This window comes from Thermobia domestica, chromosome 8 (genome assembly GCF_964235325.1).
Source record: "Thermobia domestica chromosome 8, izTheDome1.hap1.1, whole genome shotgun sequence".
NCBI lineage: Eukaryota > Metazoa > Arthropoda > Insecta > Zygentoma > Lepismatidae > Thermobia > Thermobia domestica.
Window position 1 is genome coordinate 52455288 of NC_137461.1, and position 24121 is coordinate 52479408.

Sequence of the window (24121 nt, forward strand, 5' to 3'; positions counted from 1 at the left end):
ACTAATATACTACTACAAAACGCGAGATTCATACGTCAGTGGTGCTCTTGCCCCTCCCAAGCGAAGTCTGAAATGACGCCCCTGACCGAGACATGTAAAAGTAATCCAAAATCACCGATATTAGTGTCAAATCCATAGTTTTTGCGGTCGCTGAAATGAATGGTGATACTTCCACAGGTGCTGACTGCCAAATACAGCCCCCATGCGAAGAATGGGTATATTCAGCTAGTATTACAAAATAAATACAAATATTATTTTAAAAATAGTTAACAAAGAGCAAAGGCAACATGATACGTCATCAATTACCATTGAGTTCATTTTTCTAGTCACTGCCTTAACCTAGATTTTTGGGTAATTCATATTCTGGCCACACTGTAATTTCTATGGATGGCAACACTGAAAATTCTTCGGATTCATATTTTCAAGTGTAAAATAACATTATCTATTATCGTGGTATGGTACACTTCATTATCTCTTTTTGGTTACAAGAAACGAGCAAAAGAAAAATGGTTATCTTTTGTATCATTTTTAGTAAGTCTGCTCCCTTAACCGCAAATAACTGCTTTCATAAGCTTAATACATCTGGTAAGTCATTAATATATAACAGGATGGGAACAGCAACTTGCACATCTCTGACATAAGGCACTCAGAGTGTTTAGCGTCACGAAACAAGATCCGTAATGAAGATTATATTTTATGTAGATAGCTGAAAAGTTTTTTTTTTTAAAAAAAAAAAAAGAACATTACAGAATAATGCGATAAGTGAAAAGGACGGTAAATGAAATATTCTAGTTGTCGTTTTCAGGGAACATTTAAATTAAAATGCTTGTGAAAAGAGCGAAATGAAATTCTCGCGGGACAGAGGAGCAATACCTTAATATCACACACATCATACTAACGGAAGCCTGTGAGTAATTAATCCTTTGTGGGACAGGATCGATGCCAGTCTACACAAGAGTGAAGGTTGAAAACATTAAGCTGTAATAAAACTCTCAAATTCCATTCAACTCTCATTTGCATTATATATACATCAAAAGTCACACTTGGTCATAAAAGTATTGGAACAGAAATAAAACTACAAACAAGCATCATTCACTCATAAACTTTGTGGGGGCAAAAAAGTCACTCTAAAGTTTTATCATGTGTTAGTCCATAATGTGACATTTATCGAGCAATTTTATACTGTCAGCTGTACAAGTATCCTAGCTGCTTTTACTTGGTAGTTCATGAAACCAGGGGCGTCGTTTGGGGATGGGTTTGTGGTGTATATACATATTTTAATCAATTGTGTAATAATACACCAATAAAACACGTGAAACTCTACACAGATCGGTCTGCCAATCTTGTTTTAGTGTCTAGCGCATAGATCTTTGGTACATACCAGAGTCTGGTATAAACCTTTGGTATTTAGGAATTTTATGCTCCTGGACTCGTATTTAGGTATATTATGCTCCTGGACTCGTATTTAGGTATTTTATGCTCATAGGCTTGTGTTTAGGTATTTTATGCTCTTGGGCTCGTATTTAGGTATTTTATGCTTCTGGGCTCGTATTAAGGTATTTTATGCTCATGGGCTAGTATTTCAGTATTTTATGCTCCTGGGCCCCTATTTAGATATTTTATGCTTCTTGGCTTGTATTTACGTACTTTATCTCCTGGATACGTATTTAGATATTTTACGTTTCTGGGCTCGTATTTAGATATTTTATGCTCCTGGGCTCGTATTTAGATATGTTATGCTTTTGGACTCGTATTTAAGTATTTTATCTCCTGGGCTAGTATTTAGGTATTTTATGCTCCTGGGCCCGTATTTACGTATATTGTGCTCCTGGGTCCATTTTGCTACCCTCCCTCTGCGATCAAGAAAATTTTGCGCCCCTCGAGCATACAGAACCAAATGCACGAGTTACGCTGCCAGTCAATAACCAATAGCTTCAGTTCTTCTAGCGGCGCCAGTAACACCGTAACGAGAAAACTCGACCACGTAATGGTACCAGCATTATCAGTATAGATTTCCATGAAATTACTTTCTCGTAGACTGCCATGGCACACGCTTTTCCGCGTGCTGTTCTTCAAACTCGATTTTGTTTTTGGTAAATTTCCCTGGAAATTTGTCGCCCTAAGCCCGAGCCCTGTGTCCCGTGCATAAATACGGCCCTGGGTAAATGGAGTGCTGGGTTCGATTCCCGGTTTGAATTTCATAAAATTTGAACGCATTATGGTGATCCAGAGTTCACCTGACTCTTTACTCTAAACAACCAACTACTTACTTGAAAAATCTTTCTTCTGCAAGCAACACTTGAAATGACGCCACTGCATGGGATAGGCTTTAAAATTATTGACGGTACTCTGTAAGGGGCTGCAATGTTGAAAATGACTTGTGGTTGTAGTGTAGCAAGGTGACCCTAATCATTGCTGAACAGAACAAGCGTCAAACAATTGCAAGGCACTACAATGATCACTCACTCTGTATAACTCTGTATAACTCACTATCACTAACTGATCATTCACTCTGTATAACTTCACTAACGAATAAGGATGCGCACGAGACTTTTCCTGACAAAATTCGAGTCGAGACACAGCTCTTCCAATAGAGAAATATACATTTTTCGAGTCGAGACATCACTTTCACAGCACATATTTGAGACGAGACAGTCTCAAATCTTGTCTCGTGCGCTTCTCTACTAACGAAGGAGTTTTCAACTCATGGTCCAGGGGCTAGAAGTGGTCCGCAGAGCTTATTGCGGTGGTGTAGACCCTTTTGAAAAATGAAATACTAATCATGTATACGGGTAATAACATCCCATTCCCCATTCGAGAATGGAATGACCAATAAAAGAACGCTGAAACAGATGGTGAGCCAATGAAGATGTTAGAAATAACTTCCAGATACGAAAAAAATGGTCGCTATGCAATTACTGTTATAACTTCCACTTACTTTGTTTTTTAAATACTGCAGTAGGGTGCAAGTGGCGTTGAATTCTTAACGTTTTCCGCGTTTAACGGCTGCATCTGTCTTGGTTTAACTAACTATGAAAGTAACATTATAAAAGTAGCATTGACGCTGTCAAGAAATAATAATTGATCATAATTTTCTTATAAATAAAACAGCAAAAATAAAAATTTCTTTCTGAGAGTACCTGCGGCAAGAAAATAGTACCACATTCAATAAAAATCTAATTTATAGGAGCACTGAAAACTAGCGGAGCATGTTTCCATACTCTCTTGGCTGCAGCATGGTCTTCCCCTACAGAAGCTGAGATAATTTTCTTATCTTAGTCTTCTTCTCTAGGCTAGTGACTAGAGTACATGCGTTTGCTGCAGGAGGTCCTGGCTTCGAGCTTCGGAGGACGGCATGTTATACCATTTAGGCTAAAGGAGACGGATGATTAATGAAACCGACTAATTGTTAAATAATTGGTGGAATGATAATGTTGAAGGCACGGCCGGATCCAGGATATTCTGAAGGGGGGTGCACCAGTAACTACAATACATCTGAATTAAATTTCATTTTTTAAAAAAGATACCTTTAGGCACCTGCGGTATAAATTGGAAATTGCCCTCGAAATGTTAAGTGTCTGCTCTCGATGAATTATTTTCCTTCAACCTTCAGAATACTGACAAACTATTGATTTTGCAAAACTTCGCTTTCTTTTAAGACCAAACTAAAACATGACAGAAAATTTCGTAAAGTATTGCTATTTTCATTGCTGGATTCTCATTTTAGGTAGTGTATGTTTACAACGAAGAGGACACGTACACCTTTGCACCCTCCCCCTAAATCCGGCCTTGGTTAAAGGAGACGAAATAACCCCGAGAAAATCCACGGATCGATATTTTTTTATCACAAACTCATGGCCTGGGGTCGAGTCAGGGACTCTTCTCGACAGAGGCTGAGCGCTCTGTCACTGAACCACCATTTTCCCTCCACGGTTCTCATTTAGAAATTTTGACCTGAAATCAATATGACGGCTTTCAAAATGACCAGCGAGATCCTCTTATGTTCTGTTCTTCTTTTATATTACGCTCACTTGCCTTTATTTCATATTTTCTACAAGGTTACAATTTCACTTGGGCGCTACATATTTCCCGACCACACTATATTAGAATTTGTGCGGTTTTGGAACACACAGACACAAACACACTTAAAGGAAACTAAAAGCAATAACCACATTCGAGGACTACGACGTCCTTCTAGTATGGGTTTTGCCACTCCTCGTATGTGCCACCTTGTACGATAGATTGAATTTAAAATAATGAAGTAACGTCCACACCTACTCTCACGGTCACTAGGCGAGACTCTTTTTCTTTCTCAACAGCTTTTCAACTGGACTCTTCAGCTCTTGGCGAAAAAGAGTGGAGAGAAAGCAGTTCCTCGTTCAAAATGCAAATGGACCCTTTATTACATCTCCTACGCTGATTGCGCTGTCCTGCTGAATTTTGCATCGAACTCTGCTCACGTTTTGCTCTCTTTGTGGATTGGTGGTCGAAAACTAAAGAAGAACTTTCCAAACTGTTTCCAATTGCTATATTTTGGTTTCGGTGTATTTTGTCAGCTAAAGCATTCTACCATGCTAAGTACATAGGTTTATTTTTTAACAAATTGCAAAATCAAATGTAAAATTCGTATAATTGCAAATCAGAAGGGTTTTTAGAAAAATTCCATTTCTTTTAAAATTATTACACTATTTGATTCTCTCAAGTTTTTGCTCCAGGTTAAAATGATGATTAATTAAAATTACTAAATTGTTTGACTTTCTAAAGTTTGCCTAACTAACTCGCGGTTACACAAATATTAATAGTGAAATTTAAATATTATGACCTGTTAATGGCAGTATACTTCATGTGAGTTGGCGATAAAGCTGGTTAAATATTGCACTGTACTAAAGGTAAACGGTAACAACTGTATATTTTTTGTTCATGTTACTTAGTTAATGAATTATATTGTGTTTGACATGGAACAAATACTTATATGTAGCTTTTATAAAAGTAATTACACTCTTATTTACATTTAATACGGTATTTGTCAGAAAAATAAACATCAAAACACGTTCGTGTACAGTGTCGTCCATTGTCAAATAAAAATAAAAATAAGACCTTGCTCATGGGTAAGCCGTTAGCGTACGCGCCTTTGGTGTGTGAGATCCGGGTTCGATTTCCGGCGGGAGCTCATGTGGTTCGGATTCCATGTTAAAACTGGGTTCACGTCTCATATAGCCTCGCTGTTGAAAGGGACGGTAAAATCAAATGAAATAAAATAAAGTTCTTCCCACTATTATGCCGTGTAAGCTAAAGGAGGCAGTAATAATGAGAGCATGGTGTAACGAATAAAGTAGGTGGAAAACGGCAGGACTCCAGGAAAACTCATGCATACGGTGTTTATCCATCACAAAGCTCACTTGGCGCGAGCTGGGAACGAATCAGGAACCCTCTGCACCAGAGGTGAAAGGTCTACCTCTTAGCCACCGTGGTCCTTCATTTTCAAATACAGGTCGAAATCTATTTATATTACAAAATCATTTCAAATAAGGCAGATACGTATAGCTATATATTACAAAATCATTTTTTAAAAAAGCCAGATTTCTATTTCTATTTCGAAATCATTTCAAATAAAGGCAGATACGTATATATATATACTACAAAATCATTTCAAATGAAGACTTATATTTCAAAAGCATTTCAAATAAAGGCAGATATCTATTTATATTACAATATCATTTCAAATAAGGCAGATATCTATTTATATTACAAAATCATTTCAAATGACGCTGATGCGTATATATATTACAAAATCATTTCAAATAAAGACAGATATTTATTTATATTACAATATCATTTCAAACAAAGGTAGCTATCTATTTATATTACAATATCTTTTAAAATAAGGCAGATACGTATATATACTAAAAAATCATTTTAAATAAAGACAGATGTCCATTTTTATCTCAAAATCATTTAAAATAATACCAGATATCTATTTATATTACAATATCATTTTAAATAAAGGCAGATGTCTATTTATATTTCAAAATTATTTCAAATAAAGGCAGATGTCTATTTATATTTCAAAATTATTTCAAATAAAGGCAGACATCTATTTATATTGCAATTTCATTTCAAATAAAGGTAGGCAATGAACTAATTATGAGAAATTAGTATTATTCACAAACTGAGATATTTTTGTGTTATAAATAGATGATTTGAGCTCTAGATCTTTTGTGTGTTTGGTCCTTTGTTTCAATCGTGGCTAAAAACATGCTTTTAATGAGGAAGACCGTTTGGGCTTCGATTTCCGGTGAGAGTACATGTTCGCCGTATCTCAAGTTAAATTTTAGCTCCACCTTTCATATATCCTCAGTGCTGGAAATGAATGTTAAACTCAAATCGAACCAAATCAAACACTGCATTGATTCTAAGTAAGGGTATATTCTCACCAACTAACAAAAATAGTTAAGATACTGTCCAATGTGTTTTGCTTCTTATGTTGGATTCCAACATACCTTTTCACCAGAGTGGCTATATGAGATAGAACATTTTGTTTCAAGGGGGATCTGACCGGAAATCGAAACTGAAGCCGCGTACGTTAGTCACACGATCTTGAGTTGTAACTTTCAGAATCGGAGATAGTCAAGTTAATCATTATCTAGAAGAAGAATATACAGTATACTTTATTTGCGAAGTGAACGAGTACATGACGATAATCATAGTAAGGCAGAATTGACACATTTACCGTAGACATCACATGGGGTATATTTGGGTTAAGTCTCCGATTGTAGAGGACAAACACCATGTGCGTTGATTTTCTCGCGTTTCCTCACGCTTTCATCATTTCACAATTATCATTCATCTCATCATTACTATTTTTCTTAGCCTTTGGGTATAAACGTGGGACGTTAAACGAAAACGAACTTTAAACACTAATTGAAAAAAATATTTGAAATAAAAAAAATAACAGTTATTGATAATTTTAGGGTATTATATCTTATTTAATAATGGTTTGTATAGTCCTTTGATAACATTATAAAAACGTTAATGGCGTATGTTTTAGTGTCAGTTTCACACCTTAATAGATGACATATTGTTCGATTTGTTATTGATGTTTAAACAGGCTCAGAGCTTGAAAAGCCTCAGCCCCGAGGCTTTTTTTAGTTGGTTGATTCTCACTTCTTTTTAATTTATCTGAATTTTTATTGTCGTAGCCTATACTTACATTAAATAATCTTGCAATGTTGATTTATAGTAGGCGTACTTTTAGTTTCTCTAGAATTGCACAATTAAATTGTATTTTGTCTCTCTCTCTTTCCATTATTATATGCGAGGGTGAGTTAAAAAAATATCCGCAATGTTAACATAATTCTCATGCCTAACATTTGTGCGAGCATTTTTGAATTTTAAAATCCATTCGTAGACACTCCGTTGCGGCAAAACACTGTTGCCATATTGTGCCGAATGTCTTTGATGGATTGCGGCCCCTGATACACCTTCCGATCACAAAAACCGGATTATTGCTCGTTGTTCCTATTTGGTGTGCAAGCTTCTAATATAGCGACCATATGATCTATCTGCAACAAAAGAAAGACAAATGGCGGAATTCGGATGAAACTTTCATAGCGTGACCACAACATTTATAATAATAAACGAGGGCAGAGAAGAAGAGTTATGCCAATATTGCGGATAATTTTTGAGTAACCCTCGTAGTATAGACCTACTATATTAAACACATATTTATGTCACATTTTCTTTTAAAGTTGAAAAGCTTGACCATACATTTTAAACATAAGTATCACTGGATTCTCGTTAAGGGGGCAGACTACTAAATATTTTTCAGCAGTCAACAATTTTTCTTTTGCCAATTTTTCGGTAACAAAAAGAGATAATGGAACGTAATTTACTTACCTCAATAATAGATAATGTTATTCTACACCCGAAAATACAAATCGGAAGAATTTTCAGTGTTACCATCAATAGAAATTACAGTGTGACCAGAATTTGAATTACTCAAAAATTTAGGTTAAGGCAGCGATTAGAAAAATGACACATATAACATGATAAGTCATCAATTATCGTTGAATTCATTTTTCTAGTCGCTGCCTTAACCTAGATTTTTGGGTAATTCAAATTCTGGTCACATTGTAATTTCTATGGATAGCAACACTGAAAATTCTTCCGATTCGTATTTTCGAGTGTAGAATAACAGTATCTATTACTGAGGTAAGTTACATTTCATTATCTCTTTTCATTTACGAAACACTGGCAAAAAAGAAAAATTGTTAACTTTTGAAAAATATTTAGTAGTTTGTCCCCGTGAGCTCTTCCTCCTTCCTCTTCTTTTTCTTCTTCTTCTTCTTCTTCTTTCTCCTTCTTCTTCTAATTGTTATTATTATATGGAGCTACCTCGTGGCTAAGTGGTTAGCACCCGCGCCTTTGGCGTAGGAAAGACTGGTTCCATTTCTAGTAGGAACACATGAGGTTCGGATTCCACGTTAAGCTGTAGGTCCATCTACGTCCATCCGCACCGACTACGTGGGTGCTTCAGGGCTCCAGCATCCACAAGACTTTTATTTTGATAAAAAAAAAAAAGCAAAATAAATATTTCTCACTTGCCATTATCAAAAAATAATAAGGAATTAAAACATTGAGATGGAAGTTAAAATTTCTAACCTTTAAAACATAATTGATTGTTTTAAATATGTTTATGCAAAGGCAACCAAGCAAACACATTTAAGTTAGTCACTTTGTAGTTTCCATGTTCACATCAAAATCTTTGCAAGTTCTTTCTGCAATACCATTAAAATTATTGCTTTTATGATTTTTTTAAAATTTTAATTTGTATAAATGTGGTATTTTTTTAAAGGAACGTATCATAATACCATTGCCTATTGCATTATTGTGCATCATCTAAGTTATTTAAAGTATACATTTAATGTTACGATTACAAATGTTGAGAATATTCATCACAATACTTTATCCTTAACCTTGAACTCTGGTTTGAACCTGTTTCTCCTGCATTTAAATCAGCAGTGCTACCAACTGACCTAGGGCATCTCCAGTTTATCCTTATAGTACCGGTATATTTTACTTTATCACAGCACAGCCCTTTATGACAGTGTTCATAGAAGATTTTAACTAATGCCGTGAAAACATATAACACGACCCGCCATTGATATGCACCCACAAAAATTTTGGAAAGTCGGCGCCATTGCCTACGTCTCATACGGCTTCGCTGCTGTTAGATACGCTAAACATCAAGTCAAGTCAAATCAAATCAAATTATTATTATTATTATTATTATTATTATTATTATTATTATTATTATTATTATTATTATTATTATTATTATTATTATTATTATTATTATTATTATTATTATTATTATTATATGAAGCTTGTCTTTGGATATATCAAACTCTTTCTACTTTATTGGTAAAGCCTCAGTGAATCCTGTTACTTTTAATGAGCAGATGTATTGGTCCCGGTTCTCCTAATACATAAAATCCCGCCCTGTGTTTTAATGTCACTTGATATGTATTAATTGAAATGTATTTGTGTTGTAAATGAATTAATGGTTTATCAATTTTAAAATGGAATTATTTCTTTTGTGTGTTTCAGGCATGCTGCCGTCGAAGAGGATGAAGGTGCAGTGGCAGAGAAGAATGTTGAACAACATTCTCAGACGACTGATACGGCTCACCACCACCATTACCAACATCATCATCATCAACAACAGCAACACGAAACCGAGAATAGTAGCAGTAGTGGAGGGGGTATTCCAGTCCGGCCACCACAAAGTATACGAATAGAACCTTCATTACCGCCAGGGACCAAAAGTAGTGGCAAACAACAGCAACAAGAACAACAACAAAAATCAGTGAATCTCGTTACTGACACCGGTGGCAACAATGTCTGCAATCAAGTTCGAAGTGGTGGCGCTGCTGTGGAGAAAAATGTCAAAAATACTTGTGATAAAAAGAAAACGACGGAAATTCCGGATAAAAAGATGGCCGTTACTAGTCAAGGATCATCAAATCGAACCTTGGCGAAACCTGAAAGCAATAATAATAACAAATCTAGTAATAATAATAGTAGTATAGTAATTGATGAACCGAAGTGTATTGGTGCTAGTGAAATTCCAAATAAGTCGTCTGTGGTCGCTGATACCAAAGTTGTAGTTGTGACTCCTTGTGATGGGACATTGATGGACCCTTTGGTAGAAGCCGCAGCTAAATTGTCTGTTGAAGACGCTTCTAGTAATAGTAGTAATAAGAGGGATGGTAGTACTATTGTAGAGAAGCTATGGGCAAAACCTCCTCTAGTCACTAGTAATTCGATGCCGGGAATGTCATCTTTGCCCACTCCAGTGACATCGTCATTGTTGTCTTCCGACTCTGAAGAATCCACAGATGGTGCTGCTTTCTGTTCTTCGTCTTCTGCCTGTAATTTACCCTTTCCGGCCAAACCTTCGCGCCAGATGGCTCGTCTAATACAATCTAAAAGTCTGGGTATGATGGGTGAAAGGCCCATCTACCCCAATTATCCTTATTCCCCGTACGGGTCACCGTGTTCATCGCCGCGCATGCGTAGAAGACCTCTCAAAGAAAGTCGGCGTGTGAGCATTGAAAAGTCTGGAAATTACGTCCAGTTGAATCAGTACAAACTTAAGGAATCCATCGGGCAGGTAAGCTAGAATTTTTGTTCTTTTAATTGGCTTAATACTAGAATAAAGTTGGATTAGTAGATAAAATAATACATTGTAACTTTGTATGTACAGTACAAGCAGTATTAGTGTATTCGTCGCATAAGACGTTGTGAAGCTATAATGCAAATGCATTCTGTCTATCTTGATTCATAGTCAAACACAAAACTAAACCCTAATTCGAACCCAATAACATTTGCTAACAAACAATATTAACTATTAACTACTCTGATGAGGTCTCACAGACCCCAGTCGTCATTTTTTGCTCTCTAAATTTCAGGGGCGGATCCGGGGGGGGGGCGATCGTCCCCTCAGAAGAGGAAACTTTCTTATTTTATATATATAAATAAAACCCATCCCAAAGTTTGGAGCCCTTAAAAGTAGCAGCATGAGAACCCACCGCCCCCCCCCCAGAAGTCGGTCCTGGATCCGCCACTGCTAAATTTAAAGGTAGTTAATATATGGTGCTGGGTTCTTGTCTACCGTCGTTGTTTGGAGTGAACTGCCAATTGTACTAATTAAAACAAAAACAAATACTCTGATTTCTTGCTATACGAGTTACTTGGGGTCTGATATACCCACTAAAGTATAAAAGTTACTATTTTTTTATTGAACGTCGTGAATAGTAAACTCAATTTACATATATCATCTAACATGAAACCCATCTTCAAACAGGAATGGAATTATGTACCTTCTTTTAAACACGTATATTCAACTTTATAAATATCTGTTGGAGTGCGTATATAAGATGAGGACTTATTTGAAAATGCCAAAACAATGACTAAAGATTAAGAAGATTGTTCAGCAATGGAATGTTAAAAACACCAACATCCGTGAAAGAAATAGTATTTTCATAATTTCTTTGTTCTATCCATACTGAAGACTTAAAACTACCGAACGAAAAAGCCAAATAGAACTACATAAACTGACCATTCTCAGTTAAAAAAAGGAAAACGTCTTCAGGTGACCTAGCCATAACGGGCCCGCCTTCATTGCGGGCCTTGCAAGCCCTAACGTTACACCGCTAAATGTAGAACACTAGTCGCTAAATGTAGAACGCTTGTCGTAAATTTGAGGTAGATAGGCCTAGGGTTTTATCTTTTTCCTGATTTCCAGGTTTGGACTCTGCTGGGTCATAGCATGGGATTCGATATTGTTCGGGATGCATGCACGAAAGCATTTCCCATTATTTACTAAACCTTCCTTGCGCCTCGCTACTTGTTGTTTGTTTAGAGGAATGAATCGGAACCTGGTTAAAATATAGCTAATTTAATTAACAAAATATTTAATATACACTAGTGGACACAGGTATGTACTGTATGTGAAGTTCTCAATGAATGTTTTTATTGCACCACAATAGTTCGACACAAGACATATCCACACACACGTTTCGACTGTCTAAAAAGCACACACACACTGCCCTTCGTGGCGGCTCATGTTCACTTTCTACAAAAAAAGGGGGAGAAAAAGGCCACCCTCCGAGAGCGAAGGGAGCCAAGGACACTGACCATAGCCTGGCATCTATTCTCTTACGTTATAGCTGTTCAGACTAAATATTTTGTAAAAGGAAAAAATACACTCAACATACGCCGCCCACCTTGAAATATCCATATTTCAACACAAACCCCAGTATCGAAGATCTTAATATTGACAATAGATGAAATAAAAATACTAAAATTACAATACTACGCAAATAAATGTTAGAATAAACATACTAAATGATCAATTACTTGTCTTCAGATTGAACTGTTGATGTCTCCCTTTCGTCGAAAGGCAATAGGGACAACTTCACTATCGGCCTCTTGTAAAGTCCGTCAGATGTTTTCACTGTCACCGTACGCACGAGACCATCTTTTCCTGGGTGAATCTCAACGATCCTGCCAAGTTTCCACAGTTGCGGGGGTTGGTTGCTCTCGCGAAGGATCACCATGTCATTTGGTTTGAAGTTGACAGTTTCTTTGCACCATTTTGGTCTTCGTTGAAGTTGCGACAAATACTCGGAAGACCACCGTCTCCAAAAGTGCTGCGTTAGTTGTTGAGTCAGTTGCCATCTTGTGAGACGATTCACCTTTGTACCTATGAAATCTGCTTGTGGTGGAGCTAACAATGCGTCGCCAGTTAAAAAATGACCGGGTGTGAGGGCCCTAAGATCACTAGGATCAGCTGACATGGGAGTTAGTGGTCGCGAATTAAGACATCCTTCCACCTGAACTAGCACAGTTATCATCTCTTCGTATGTCAGCACTGCATTCTTCAACATGCGTTTCAAATGATACTTCATCGACTTGATGTTGGATTCCCACAATCCCCCAACATGAGGTGAGGCTGGAGGGTTGAAATGCCACTGGATTCCAAGTGAGCTCAAATAATCACTTGTTGAATTTGAAACTCCTGTCGGCGTCACTATTGTCAAAAGATCCTTCAGCTCACGGTTTGCACCTACAAAGTTTGTTCCGCAGTCACTGTATATGTCACTTGGCTTCCCTCTACGCGCCACGAAACGTTTAAGAGCAGCCAGAAAGGCTGAAGTAGATGCTTCGGTCACTAGTTCAATATGCACGGCCTTTGTACTGAAGCATACAAACAATGTAATATATCCCTTATATGTCTTGGCAGACCTCCCCTTTGTGTTCTTCAACAACACTGGACCAGTGTAATCTACCCCACACTGGTTAAACGGCCTACTTGGAGTTACACGTCCAGCGGGCAATTGGCCCATGAGCTGAGTTGTAATAGCTCGAGAGAATCTGTGGCAGGTTATACACTGTCTCACGATCTGGCGCACTACATCTCTTCCTCTTAGTATCCAGTACTTCTGTCGAAGAACTGACAGAAGTAGCTGTGGACCAGCATGTAAATTTTTTACATGTTCATCACGCACAATGAGTTCGGTTAAACTGTGTTTCCGTGGCAGTAGGATAGGATGCTTCTCGTCAAGGTCTAATTGTGCCCTTTGCAGCCTTCCTCCTACCCTAAGCAGACCTTTATTGTCTACGAATGGATGCAGACAAAATAATTTACTTTGTGCTGGTACGTCACTGTTTTTCTTAAGACATTTCAGCTCTAGAGGAAATTCCTCCTCTTGTACCAACCGAATCCAGCAAGACAATGCTTCCTCTAACTCACTCGCCGTCAAGGGTCCATGTAGCCTTGCATCAGGTTTACTCCTAGAATTATTTATGAATCGTTTGCACCAAGCTGTCACACGATTTAATCTTGCTACCGAAGAGTAGTTTGAAAGAAGGCTAATATCTGCCTTGGCGTGCATTGTAGTAACCGACGTCTTTTGTTCAACAATCACTGCATCTGAGGTCTCACCGTTAACCTCTACAGCTGGCACTGTTTCTGCTGCTAACCACTCTGGACCTGTCCACCACAATCGATGATTGATCAGCTCGGACGGTCTAACACCACGACTCGCACATTCTGCAGGATTGGTCTCACTGTTCACGTGATACCACTTGATGTTACTTCGTTGTTGTACTTCACTTACTCGATTTGCCACGAATGTCTTCCATCTACTTGAGCATGACGCAATCCAAGCAAGGGCTACCGTCGAATCAGAATAGGCACTCGTGCTGACTATTTCGACTTTAAGGGATTGAGACACAAAGTCTAATACCTTCACCAGGAGCACTGCGGCACATAATTCAAGACGTGGTAGTGTTTGTCTTTTGATAGGGGCCACCTTTGTTTTTGCACTTAGCATGTTCACTGCAATGCTTCCGTCATTACGCACACATCTCACATACACTACAGCAGCATACGCAGCCTCTGACGCGTCACAGAACCCAACAAGATGGACTTCCCTTGTATCGTGTGGAATGGCACATCTTTGGATTCTCACTTCCTGCAGCAGTGGAAGTTCATCGCAATAGTCATGCCATTGTTTGATGATGTTGCTTGGAAGAGGGTCATCCCAGCCAATTCCTAGCTTCCAGATCTCCTGCATGAGGAGTTTGGCCTTTATGGTAGTAGGAGCTAGCCACCCCAATGGATCAAATAGTTTGGCCAAGTCAGACAATAACTGTCTCTTCGTAACACTATGACGAGTCTTTGGTACGGTGATTTTGAAGCAGAATGTATCTTGAGACGGACACCACTGCACTCCTAATGCCTTGATAGCATCATTATCGTCCCAAGGATCTATCGCGTTTGTTTCTCTTAAATGACTTGGAATGGGCTCTAAAACACTTGGTTCATTACTCGCCCACTTGCGCAATTCAAACCCTCCCTTTTCTAACAGTTGTACTAGTTGTGACTGTAGGTGAATTGCTTCTGTCACCGAGTTACTCCCAGTCAGACAATCATCCATGTAGAAATCGTTAAGCACAACTGATGATGCTGAAGGAAAGTTGTGTCCTTCGTCGACGGCCAACTGTTGGAGACATTTTGTTGCTAAGAATGGTGCACATGCGGTCCCATATGTGACTGTGAGCAACCTGTAGTCTTGAATAGGCTGTTTCGGATCCGATCTCCACATAATGCGTTGAAAGTTTGCGTCTTCTTGCTTCACGCGAATTTGCCTGAACATCATTTTTGCGTCTGCACATAGGGCCACCGGGTGAGTTCGGAAACGCAGCACAATAGACGTAAGATCCTCTTGCAATCTTGGACCGACCATGAGAGTTTCATTCAGTGACACACCTGTCATGGTTTTCGCACTAGCATCGAACACTACACGCAGTTTAGTAGTTGTGCTACTCTCCTTTAAAACGGCATGGTGAGGAAGGTAGCAACTTGTTGTTGGGGACATACTGTCTTCACTTGGTGAAACAGGTTCCATGTGACCGAGTTCTAAATATTCTGCCATAAATCTGCAATATTGTTCCTGATAGCCAGGCCACCGTACAAACTTTCTCTCTTGTTGATGGAGTCGTTTTACTGCTACATCACGAGAATAGCCAAGGTCAGAGTGATTGGTCTTAAACGGTAGGCTAACTTCATATCGACCATTAACTCTTCGATGCGTCACTGCAAAATGTTCTTCACATTCCCTTTCTTCTACTGTTAAGGGACGCACAAACGGTACTTCTTCGATTTCCCACAGTCGCCTCAATGAAACATCTAGATCACAGCACACATGAAATGCGGACACTGCCGATGAACCATTGCAATTCACTTTCCCCGATAACACCCAACCCAGTGCCGTTTCCAATGCGATGGGTGCACCTTGAGGGCCCATGCGTTTGCCTCCTTGGACGAGTAATGGAAACACGTCCGCACCGAGTAGTATGTCCACACCACTTGTTTTGTAGAACTCCGGATCAGCCAGATCTAAATCCTTGATATGGACCCACTCATTAACCCTAGTGAGAGCTTGTCTGGGCATATCTCCGGTCACTTTTCTCACTACCACTGCTGTTGTTGAATATTCATCGTTATTGTATCTTGACTTAAAAGCAAGATCTACAACTGCACGTGAATTGCATGCATTACTGGAAGCTATTCCCGAAATAGTTATATTTGCACTACGTTTTGGGAGTCCCAGTGCTTGAGCGCACCGTTCAGATACAAAACTTACCTCTGATGCACAGTCAAGTAACGCTCGAAAAGACTGAAATTGCCTTCTGTTGTTTCTAACCTTTACCACTGCTGTGGACAGCAACACTTGAGGAAAAACAGTTGTCATTGTTCCCCCATCAGCTGCTACGTGGGACGACACATCTTGAGCGCACTGAGAGGAAGAATCACCTTCGGGCTTCCTGTCAAAATGTAGTAACGTATGATGCAGCTTTCTACAGCGATGACACCCACCTGATTTACACTGAGCAAGTTTATGTGTTCCTTTTAGGCAATTGAAGCACAAAAGCTTATCCTTTACAAAGGAATGTCTGTCGTCTACTGACATTTGAATGAAATCCTTGCATTTATGCAGCGCGTGCTGCAGTCCACACTTCACACATGTCACAACTTCCGAAGCATGATACGCCACTGTCCTGCTCTTTCCGGACGAACTTGCCGATTTATGAGCCTGAGATTTATTTGATTTGCTTGTCGCGGAAGCCGCGAGCGCGCGCGATCTCTGGTTGAGAAACTGCGATAAGTCTGCGAAAATTGGAAGTTCGTTCGAGTTAATTGATAGCTCCCATTGTTCTCGTGAATCACTATCCAGTTTTTCAGTTATGTGGTACACTAGTATAGCATCCCAATGCTCCACAGGAATGTCAAACACTTTCAGAACTCGCACACATTCATTAGTTGTATCCACAAGCCGTCTTAGAGAAGCTGGTGAATCGGCTACTGCACACGGTTGACGAATCAGTCTTTTTATTGTATCATTTACGAGTTCGCGTTTATTCTGGTACCGAGCATTGATTATTTCCCACGCCTCTGTGTAATTTTGATCGGTCACCGATAATGATTGCACAAGTATTGCCGCTTCGCCACGCAAAGATGCCTTCAAATATTGAAGCTTTTGCGCTCCACTCAATAATGCATTACTGTCCACGGATGCCACGAAAAGATCCCGAAACGACAGCCAATCTTTTAAGGAACCATCAAATGTTGGTAATTCCAACTTCGGTAATCGCACTTCACTCACTTTTGAACAGGTTACGTTTTCATTTGATGTTGACGAAACACTTTCTGATTGCTTCATTACCACCATTTTATCAATTAATTCGTCCACTCTGTCTTGCATTGTTTCTATTTCTTTGTCATACGTATCAAATGTCTGTTGATCACAAGTTCTTGTAAGATCTAACACAAGTTTTTTACAGTCATCTGCTAATTGATTTGCCTTGTCGATATAAGTATTTACTAAAGCTTTGTTGAACGACTCACTGTTTATTTTATTCTCCAAACACGTTATTTCGCGTTTTGTGACAGTTTTCGAAGCAAGTAATTGTTCCATCGTGGGTCACTTTTCACTGCACGGCTAAACAAACAACGGGGGGGGGGGGGGGGGTGAACGAGACACAGGCAGTTCAGCGGTTGCACAAATTACGCTGGTGTTTTTTTTTTTCAATTTCACTTTTCTTTCTTCTTCGAAACTACTAAAAAGACAGTACACATATATATACACAGTTCAAAATATTGCTCTGTTTTTAGTCTTTACGATTTTTTGTAACAGCAAAATCCGGCTTCAGTAGGAGGACCAAATGTTCGGGATGCATGCACGAAAGCATTTCCCATTATTTACTAAACCTTCCTTGCGCCTCGCTACTTGTTGTTTGTTTAGAGGAATGAATCGGAACCTGGTTAAAATATAGCTAATTTAATTAACAAAATATTTAATATACACTAGTGGACACAGGTATGTACTGTATGTGAAGTTCTCAATGAATGTTTTTATTGCACCACAATAGTTCGACACAAGACATATCCACACACACGTTTCGACTGTCTAAAAAGCACACACACACTGCCCTTCGTGGCGGCTCATGTTCACTTTCTACAAAAAAAGGGGGAGAAAAAGGCCACCCTCCGAGAGCGAAGGGAGCCAAGGACACTGACCATAGCCTGGCATCTATTCTCTTACGTTATAGCTGTTCAGACTAAATATTTTGTAAAAGGAAAAAATACACTCAACAGATATCTTGCGGCATCGGGACATCTATCACCAAAAGGAGATGTAGACTCGTATTTGCTATGGGAGTTCCTTCGATCAGTAGCTATAACGTATAGATGTGATTCGATCCTCACACTAATAGGTATAAACTATCGCTGTTCTTCGGAAGGGTTTGCAGAATCGAGCTGAAAATTTTGAAAGTAGAATATCACAACCTGGCTTCAAAATACGGGGGTCGGTTTAAAGTAATCAGGTGTAGTTTCTAAAGAAGGACGCCTGCTTGATCCGTCAAGCGTTACAGAGATGTGTCTCCACTACCACTAGTCGTCACGGACGCCTATCCTAGGAGGGGTGGGGACTGCTTGGGTCTCCCAGAATCTGGATGTCTTTGCTTGAATCTTTGCTTCAATACATGAAAATGAAATATACATTAGCTCCTCTTCTCCCCCGATTGGGACCACTGCTAGTCACTGTTGCACAGAGTGCACCATTTTCCTGATGCGAATTCAGACAGAGAATAAGTGACAAGTAGGCTCTCTCCCTTTACGTGAAGTGAAACATAGCTTTTCACGTACAAAGTTCCTAACTGACAATAACAATAATGAGTCTTTTCATGTACAAAGTTCCTAACTGACAATAACAATAATGAGTCTTTTCATGTGCCAAGTTCCTAACTGACAATAACAATAATGAGTATTTTCATGTACAAAGTTCCTAACTGACAATAACAATAATGAGTCTGAGCAACATCAACATTTTAAGAATCACTATAAAACGACTACCGGAAGTCCAATAACGGACAATCTACTACGTATATAAGTGAGGTAAACCGAGGCTGGATTACTTATTCTGGCCTATAGCCATACAACGTTCGTCGACAGAGCGCTTCATTATTCATCTTGTATCATATATAATAATAACATTAAGTGTTACAAAGACTTAACGTAGATAAAAGAGTCTCGAAAATGTAGTTGAAAAACTAGGTTACTCAATGCTTTATTCTTAAGTGCTGGTCAATTTATGAAGCTTTAAAATTTACTTCGAGTTGTTCCAACCTTGTTTTGTGGCTCATTAAACTTTGATGTAATCTTAACCAGAAGAAAGAAAGTGGGAGGAGAAGATTCACAAGGAAACGAAGAACACGAAGAGAAGAAGAGAGAGAATAACTCAGCAAATCGTTTAACTTCTAAGTCCGCACTTTGAACAATAGCTCGTCTAAATTCATGAGAGTGAAGACTGAAGTTTGTAATTGGATAGAGCAAAACCCAATTTTACTGCTAGTAAAGTTTCCGAAGAGTAAATTGTTGCACGGACACGTCTGTTGCTGAATCTACATTGTCTCTCGAATCCTGTCGCAGGATAGCGCATTAGGAGAAGTTCTGGAAAGCAAAAGGAACATTTCTCTGTATTCTGGCTACTTAAACCGTGACATTTTGACAACTCTTCAAGGGTCTAGTTTACGGCGCATTGAGAAATTGTAAAATGTAACCTTGAAGTTGGTGAATAAGAGAGTTTTGAGGTTTTATTTGTTTTAGTCTGGAGTAGTGACTGCTTTATATAAATTTCTTTAATAATAAATTTATGAAGCTGTCATAGAATTATTATTGTGTTTGACGCCTATTTTTTAAAAGATAAATTAGGTTTATATATTATCTTGTAAACTTAATAATTCCAGAATACGAAGCGCTAATTCAATACCTCCGAATTTCCATTTATTCATTTAATTAATTAATTCTTTGAATACTGCAGATTGTCATCTTTCATTATATACTCCAGTGGCGGATTTAGAAGATAAAAACTGGGGCGGCCAGCCAGAACCCACACTGGTATATCATGAGATTAATATAAATTTTCAAAAACATATAAATAACAGCTTAATTATTTTTATAACTTAAAAAACACTGGGAGCCTAACCCCTCGGCCTCGGGCTAGGTCCGCCACTGAAAAATCCGGATAAAATTAAAGGGATACTTCCATTTAGGACAGGCTTTATACATAAGAGAAAAGAGGTGTTCTTATTGGGACTGATTAGATGCCTTACAAAAGTAAAGGTGCCCTCCCATTTAGGATTATGAAAAGAGGTGCTTCCATTTGGGATAGAATACATGCCATATAAAAGTATTGGGGTTCTCTCATGTGAAACAGGCTAGATGTCATACAAAAGTAAAGCCGTGCTCACATTTTGGGCAGGCCAAGCTGGTGTATGAACGACGTGGAAGTAAGGCATCACATTTTCTTGACTTCGACACGTACAGGATATTCACTACAATAACATATTAATGATAACTGTTAATCACATGCGTTAATGATTCAGCGGCTCATATGTAGGAACATTGTGTCATATAGGAATAAATATCTATACTCTCTGCATACAACAGCTTATTTCACACTAGTAAATCTATTAATGTAAAATCAACCAAGCACATGAATGTGGATTATAGTAATGCTAATAACTAATAACATGTGATTATAGTAATGCTAATAACATGTGATTCATATTGACAAAAATCAATGATCCGACGATATTTTCGTTGACGTCATAAATTTCAAGATGCTGCCCTACGGAGAACCACCACTTTAATATTATAGACGACCATATATTAGACTACGTTACATTTTGCCGACTATATATTTCTATATTCAAAATTCAGAATGTATTTATCTTGAGACCTTTAGAAATTATAAAATACAAAATTATGTATATATATATATATATATATATATATATATATATATATATATATATATATATATATATATAGTAGAAAGCTTGATTATAAAAAATACTCGCTTCTCCCAACTGGGACTATGGAATATTGCACACATATGGAATATAATGGTGTGCAGACGTTTGGCTCCGCAGTTATGAACTATCAAATTTGGGGGAGGGAAGGTTAAACTTCGTCAAAATTTCCATATGAAGCTTGTCTGATCTCAATCAAACTTGCCATGGTGTTAGAACTCGACAAGCTGAGTGCACGCTTGAAATGAACCTCTTGGATGCCAAATAGTTCCAAGAAATGAAAATAAATAAATAAATAAATCATGGACTAATGTTTACATTTACTTTTAGAGATGGGTACATTTTCTTAAAAAATATTTTTTTGCAAGTAGTAAATTATAAAACAATAAACTTTATAGTTGTAAATGAAATGAAATATTTAGGTTTTACATCTTACGGTTATACCGGCTAGACTAAAGGAGACGGTGATGATGAGAAAGAATAACATATTGGAAGGAAACGTGATAACCCTGAGAAAGTCCACGCACACGGTATTTGCTCACCATAATGTTCTCTTGGCTTGAGCTGGGATCGAACCAAAGATCTCATACACCAGAAGTGAACGCTGTACCACTGAGCCACCGCGGCCCCTTCATAGTTATATTTTTGTTGTCAGCATAAGAGAAATATGAATTCTCCATGAGATGTTGAACTTCAAATTCGACTCCTCGAAAACTTCAATTCTGTGTAGTTAGACCACTTAACATCGAAGCGGTACTTTAGGTGCCGAGATAGATCATGGGCCATCAAAATTGGGTTCTGGACTTAACAAAATAAATCTTAATGGCTATTTAGAACAAATTACCGAGCGAAGTAGCTCAAGTAGTAGAACGTTGGCTTCGCATTCGAGAGGTCGTGGGTTCGATCCCCGCTGCCGACCATCCTGACTAAGGGTTTTCCAGGGTTTTCCTCAGTCCTACCAGGCAAATGCCGGGATGGTACCTGCTAAACAGGCCCTGGCCGATACCTTTCCAAGTCCTTTCTATTGTTGTTGTTGTTGTTAGATAGCCAGTATAAAAAAAAAGACCTCTGAGCTGTATCTGGTACTTGTTGAATAAATAAAAAAAATGTTAAATAAAAATGCATGGAACAAACCATAAGCGTTAGTTGTTCCAAGAACGTCCATGAAGAATGATTTTTCCTGCAACAGGGGTCAATTTACTAGTTTGAAAATGCTATGAAAATAATTTGAATGCTGTTCGTGTATTTTTTTCTAAAATGCTGTAAAATTGCTAAAAAAAAATTGCCCGTTCTTCGCACGAGGAGAATAAGTTTATAGAAACAGTTTTACACTCTTATCTCCTATCTCTTTAGTATAAGCATTTCAATGAAAGTGTAATATTAAGAAACTCATAAAGATATTCAATTTTTGAGCATAAATGTTGATCCCTCTACCCTTTTTAGTATACACTCGTTAGTCAAAGAAACATGAGAAAAATCCAGCTCTGTGTTAGGTTACTATGTTCTAAAATTCACTTGAAATTATTCAGCCATTTTCCTGTAATACGATCATAAACAACAGAAAACGTTGCTATCAATGCAGCGAAAAAATGATAGGAAATCCTCCCTTTAGCAGAAAATTTTAAAAATCCCCCCTACGTAAAGCAGGAATTTTAAAAAAGAAATCTGAAATAGGCTACGTGTTCGCTTGCTAGTAACCCTTTGGGGATTTTGGGATTTTTAAAAGGTAAATTTACACTTACAGTCAAGCAGCTACTGCATCATCACTATTTATTCTGGGATCATAGTTCATAACTCTTTTTTTATTATTTTTTTAAAGAATAAAGCACAACCTTCCAAACGGTACCATTTGCATCTCCATATCGTATACCTGAAAAGGGGAATACGAGGAAAACGGGGATTTTTTCTGAAAAAATCTCTTTTTCAAAAGTTTAGGCCCCTATGAACCGATAGTCATGTCGATGACATATAGATGTGATCTTGGATCCCATAAAACCTTTTACGTAGTATTTGCGAAAGAACAAAATAACCCTTTTGCATTGTGCTCTTGAAGGTCAAACAGAAGACGTCATGACCCCACCAACTTGACGAGCTCCTCAAAACACATGTGATCTGTTTCGCAATGCATGTACGACTGTACAATAAAAATAATATAATAATAATATATGTTATATGAATGTTTTAAAATGATACATGCATATGGTATATAATACCATAAATCCCGTAATAAGGAGTTTATGTACTGACAAGGGACGTATGCGAACCGTGACAGCTAGATATTTACGAAAATTGGTACCCTGACTAATTGTGGATCGCTGATCATCATGGTTATAGTCACTCGGTGCGGAAATGCATAATACATATAACAAGCAGTGACGGGGTGAGGCTGTGCCAAATTAGATCCAAGAAACGCCGGGAAAAGGCAAAAAATTAAAAATGTATGCAGGCAACGTAAAACCTACGGGAGGGAGACACGTGACCAAGAATACGGCAGTAGTGTCACACAAGCAGTGTTACCATCGCAACACATACTTATAGTTTTTCAAATACAACGTTTACCATTTTATGGCATTAAAACAATTGTCATAAAACGTGAAAGAAAATAAGCAAAAGGGGTTATCAGTGTTGCCAAATAAGGGAGCATTGAGGCACTAAAGTTGAAAAATTATGTAGTCCCTGAAGAGAAACGAACAAATGTACAACAACAACAAGACTGCAGAAGGGACTAATGTACAGTTGCGAGTAAACCATAGTATGTACAGTATCCAGTGACGAACGGGCCTGATACAGGGCTTACCCAAAAGGGCACATGTTAAAGTAGCCGTAGAAAGAGGAAGTCCCATGTGACATAATGCGGAAATGTGAACAGCAAGTCTTCCTGTAGAGCAGCAATTCCAATGCGTTTGTGTGGAATCGGCATCTCGTACAGTTCCCGACAGCTGTAAAAACAAACTGTCTTGGGGTTGCACACTGCATAAAAACTGCATGCCTTTCAAACCACAGAAACGACGATGTAGCGCCTGAAAACAGTACAAAAAAGCTGTGGCACAAAAGGTAACAAATCTGTGACAAGAAAGTGTCAGAATCGATTCGCAAAGATTAATGACCTTAGATAAGCGTCAATCAAGAGTATAGGAAACGTTAGCATGTGAGACAACGATGAAGACACAAC

At 38.2% G+C, this 24121-nt stretch overlaps 1 protein-coding gene across 2 annotated transcripts in view; it reads left to right on the forward strand.

Moving 5' to 3' along the window:
• Positions 1 to 24121, forward strand: part of LOC145692895 (calcium/calmodulin-dependent protein kinase kinase 1-like) — a 1130736-nt gene that overhangs the window by 877841 nt on the left and 228774 nt on the right. For both annotated transcript variants that reach the window (XM_081768448.1, XM_081768449.1), the window contains one exon: positions 9610 to 10675. In XM_081768448.1, the coding sequence (XP_081624574.1) occupies positions 9610 to 10675 (1066 nt within the window). The remainder of the gene's footprint in view (positions 1 to 9609; positions 10676 to 24121) is intronic.